Source organism: Vigna unguiculata, chromosome 4 (genome assembly GCF_004118075.2).
Source record: "Vigna unguiculata cultivar IT97K-499-35 chromosome 4, ASM411807v1, whole genome shotgun sequence".
In the NCBI taxonomy this organism is placed as follows: Eukaryota; Viridiplantae; Streptophyta; class Magnoliopsida; order Fabales; family Fabaceae; genus Vigna; species Vigna unguiculata.
In genome coordinates, this window is record NC_040282.1 from 30,608,812 (window position 1) to 30,611,869 (window position 3,058).

Genomic DNA, 3,058 nt, shown 5'->3' on the forward strand with positions numbered 1-3,058 from the left:
TTATGATATAAAGATCCAGTAAATTATTTTTTAATTAGAAATATTCTTAATTCAAAAGAAAATTATATTTGTTTTAGTTTTTGATATTATAGTATTTTGCAGTTTTCTGAAAAAGTTTATGAATAAACCTTTGATTTTTTTTCTTTCTTATATAATTAAGTAATTTAAATTAAAATATATTTATTTGGGAGTTAAATTGAATTTAGACCTTTCTAATGTGTTGGAAATTTTCTTTCTTAAAATTATTAGATTCTAAAGTAATTATAAAATATAATCCATAAGATGTTTATATATTTACGTTCAAATTTAATCTGTATCAGTTTAAAACAAAAGAAAAAATTAAGACGTTCATATTTATCTATTTACGTTACCTTTATCTTATCTTTGAGAAAACTTATCATGAAAGAATAATAAAGATGTAGGAAGACAAATATGATTTAGAAAGAAGAAACAAAGTAGAGAAAAAGAAACAAAAGATCTCTGCAATATCTTCTAAGGTCTCTAACGAAGCAGGTTTAGCTTTTCTATGAATATTGTTTTCTTTGAAAAACGTTTTTGTTTGCCTCCTTTCTGAACCAATAAGCATAAGATATGATGAGTATGAAAGAGGCAATATTAATGAAGAAGACACGAACCTCTCTGCAATTTCTATTTCTAGGGTTTGACTCTTCCATTCATTCCAACTCAGGTCACCGTTTCTTCACTTGGGATTCGTATCTGTGCATAATTGTTATTGGTATCGGTATTCAGCTTTTTCTTTCATTGAAATCTGTATAAGAAATTAAATTAAATTTAACAGCTAGATAAAAGTAATTTAAATTAAATTAACTGATTATATAAGAAAATAAAATATAAGATATTTGTTCGTAAACTTTCTCTATAAACAGTAAAATATAAACAAACTAATACATGCAATTTAGAAAAGAATGAAAATAAAATAATGAGATAAAAAATCGTAATTTGAAAATTCAATAGTAACATAAAATATATAAAAAATAATAAATAAAATAAAAGTAATTCACGTGAGCGTAATTAAAATTTGTGGTGCAAACATTTGTATGGACAGTGACAATGGTGTATTGTTTTTACTTTCAAAGCCAAACAACAGTGTATTATTTCTTTTCCTTCAAAGTCCCAACATGAGAGAGTAGGTTTCCTTCTTTTTAAGAGACCTAACTCATTTCTCCACTTCTTCATATATTAGGTTTCGTTCCTTTAAGATACCTAATTTATTCAGAGGAAGAAAAGAAGGGTGAAGAAGAAGAGCAGAAACAATAGTTTGCAGAGCGTGTTCTTCAGGTAACTTATCTTATTAATTAGTTCTTGCATAATATGTTTCACTATTCTTTTTCTCTTGTTTCTTCATTTTTTCTTTTTTCTCCTCTTTTTCCTTAGAGAAAATATGAGAAAGCACAGTGGAAGAAAGTTTGACAGAAAAATAGTTTTGGTCTAATGCATGACATACATTCATTTACCTTTTACAACTTTCTATATACTCTCTTCATTTATATATACATAAAAGTGCAATTTCTTTCACGCATATTCATGTTAAAAATTTTCTTTCTCTTATTCTAAGAACGTGAAAACTGTGAAGTTTAGACTTATTTTTATTTATTTTATGGTTTAAGCATTCACTTTTGTATTTGTAAGAGCTAAAAATAATTCATAATTGAAATATTTGGAGAGTTTAATAATGCAATCACATCATATTCTAAATGTTTTTTCTTTGTATTAGCTTTAAGAAAGCATTAAATACTATAAATTGGATTTGCCTAAAAAGTATATAAATATGTACATGTTTTGTCTAAAGAGGATTTTTATGTGAAAAATTAGGTATGGGGAGAATGTCAAAGAGGTGGCACAGTTGGCTGATTGAACATGTTCGAAGTATCGAGACTTTTGCAACCGTAGTTTTTGACGGTGGGTTTCTTTTCGTTTTTATATATTTGTTTTTTGAGTTTGTATTTTGTTCATGGATTAATTCTGGAGTTATTTTTATAGGAAGCGATGAAACAATCGGTATTATCTCTTATATCGTATTGTCAAGGAATTTGAAAACCTTGTTAAGAAATCATAGGATGTATCAGGTACTTTATTATTTTTTTTTAATTTTACTTTTGCGCGTTTAATTTTTCCATTTTGGAGTGTGGTGATTTACACTTATGGTGTCACAGCTATTCATAATATATTTATTTATCAATTGTTTCTTCACTGTTATTTCCGGTGTGTAATTTTAATCAGGCTCTTGATCTCAAGGAAGGAGAAGCTGAAGCCATTTTTGAAGAATTGATTAGTAAAGAAAGTATGGATGAACATAACTCTTCACTAATTCAATTTCACATTAAACTTTTGGCATTGATCCTAAGTGATTCCGAAAAAGAGTGAGTGACTATCCCTTACAACTCTTCTTTGAAGTTTTTTCGGCGATTAATTTTTTTTAGATACTTGAATTAAAGTTTACATATGAATGATTTTGGTGTAGGTCTCAATCCTCACTTACGAAGAGTGAAACTAATTCATGGTTAAAACATTTGGAGGGTTTAATAATGCAAAATGAGAAGGCCAAAGTGTCCCCATGTCCAATGGAGCAGGATGATGCTCTTATAGATATAAGAACCCAGGTTGATGAAGCACACACGGATATGCTAAGGTTAAAGAGCACAAATCATGGGTTCCTCATTTGTTTTTGGATACAAGGGACCTTAATTATTGTTATCATTGTATATACATTTTTTGTATTTTATTTTAGTGGAATACAAAATGAAATTATTTTTTTTAATTTAATTACTATTATGGTTGTATTTTTAATTAGGTAAATGTACAGTGATATATTATTCATGGAAAAGTGATGTATGTATTCTGAATATTTCTACCAGTTACAATTTATGAAGAATTTTAGATCTCTTCTCTTCACCAAATATTAACAATATAGATTTTTGTTTAATAGGACTTGGTGTTGCTATTTTTCATAACCATATAATTCATATATGTAGAAATATATATATATATATATATATATATATATATATATATAAATATATATATATATATATATAAA

The 3,058-nt window shown here is 26.7% G+C and overlaps 1 protein-coding gene across 2 annotated transcripts; it reads left to right on the forward strand.

The window, feature by feature from the left end:
* Nucleotides 1-1,121: 1,121 nt before the first annotated feature.
* LOC114181542 lies at nt 1,122-2,835 on the forward strand. Of its 2 annotated transcripts, XM_028068019.1 has the most exons (5): nt 1,122-1,299; nt 1,834-1,920; nt 2,002-2,087; nt 2,242-2,381; nt 2,483-2,835. In XM_028068019.1, exons 2-5 carry the CDS (start codon nt 1,836-1,838, stop codon nt 2,814-2,816), a joined length of 645 nt encoding a protein of 214 aa, XP_027923820.1. In that variant the 5' UTR covers nt 1,122-1,299; nt 1,834-1,835; the 3' UTR covers nt 2,817-2,835. The 2 variants fall into 2 exon arrangements, with proteins under 2 accessions (XP_027923820.1, XP_027923821.1); XM_028068020.1 differs by lacking the exon at nt 2,483-2,835 and having other exon boundaries at nt 2,242-2,476.
* Nucleotides 2,836-3,058: the final 223 nt, after the last annotated feature.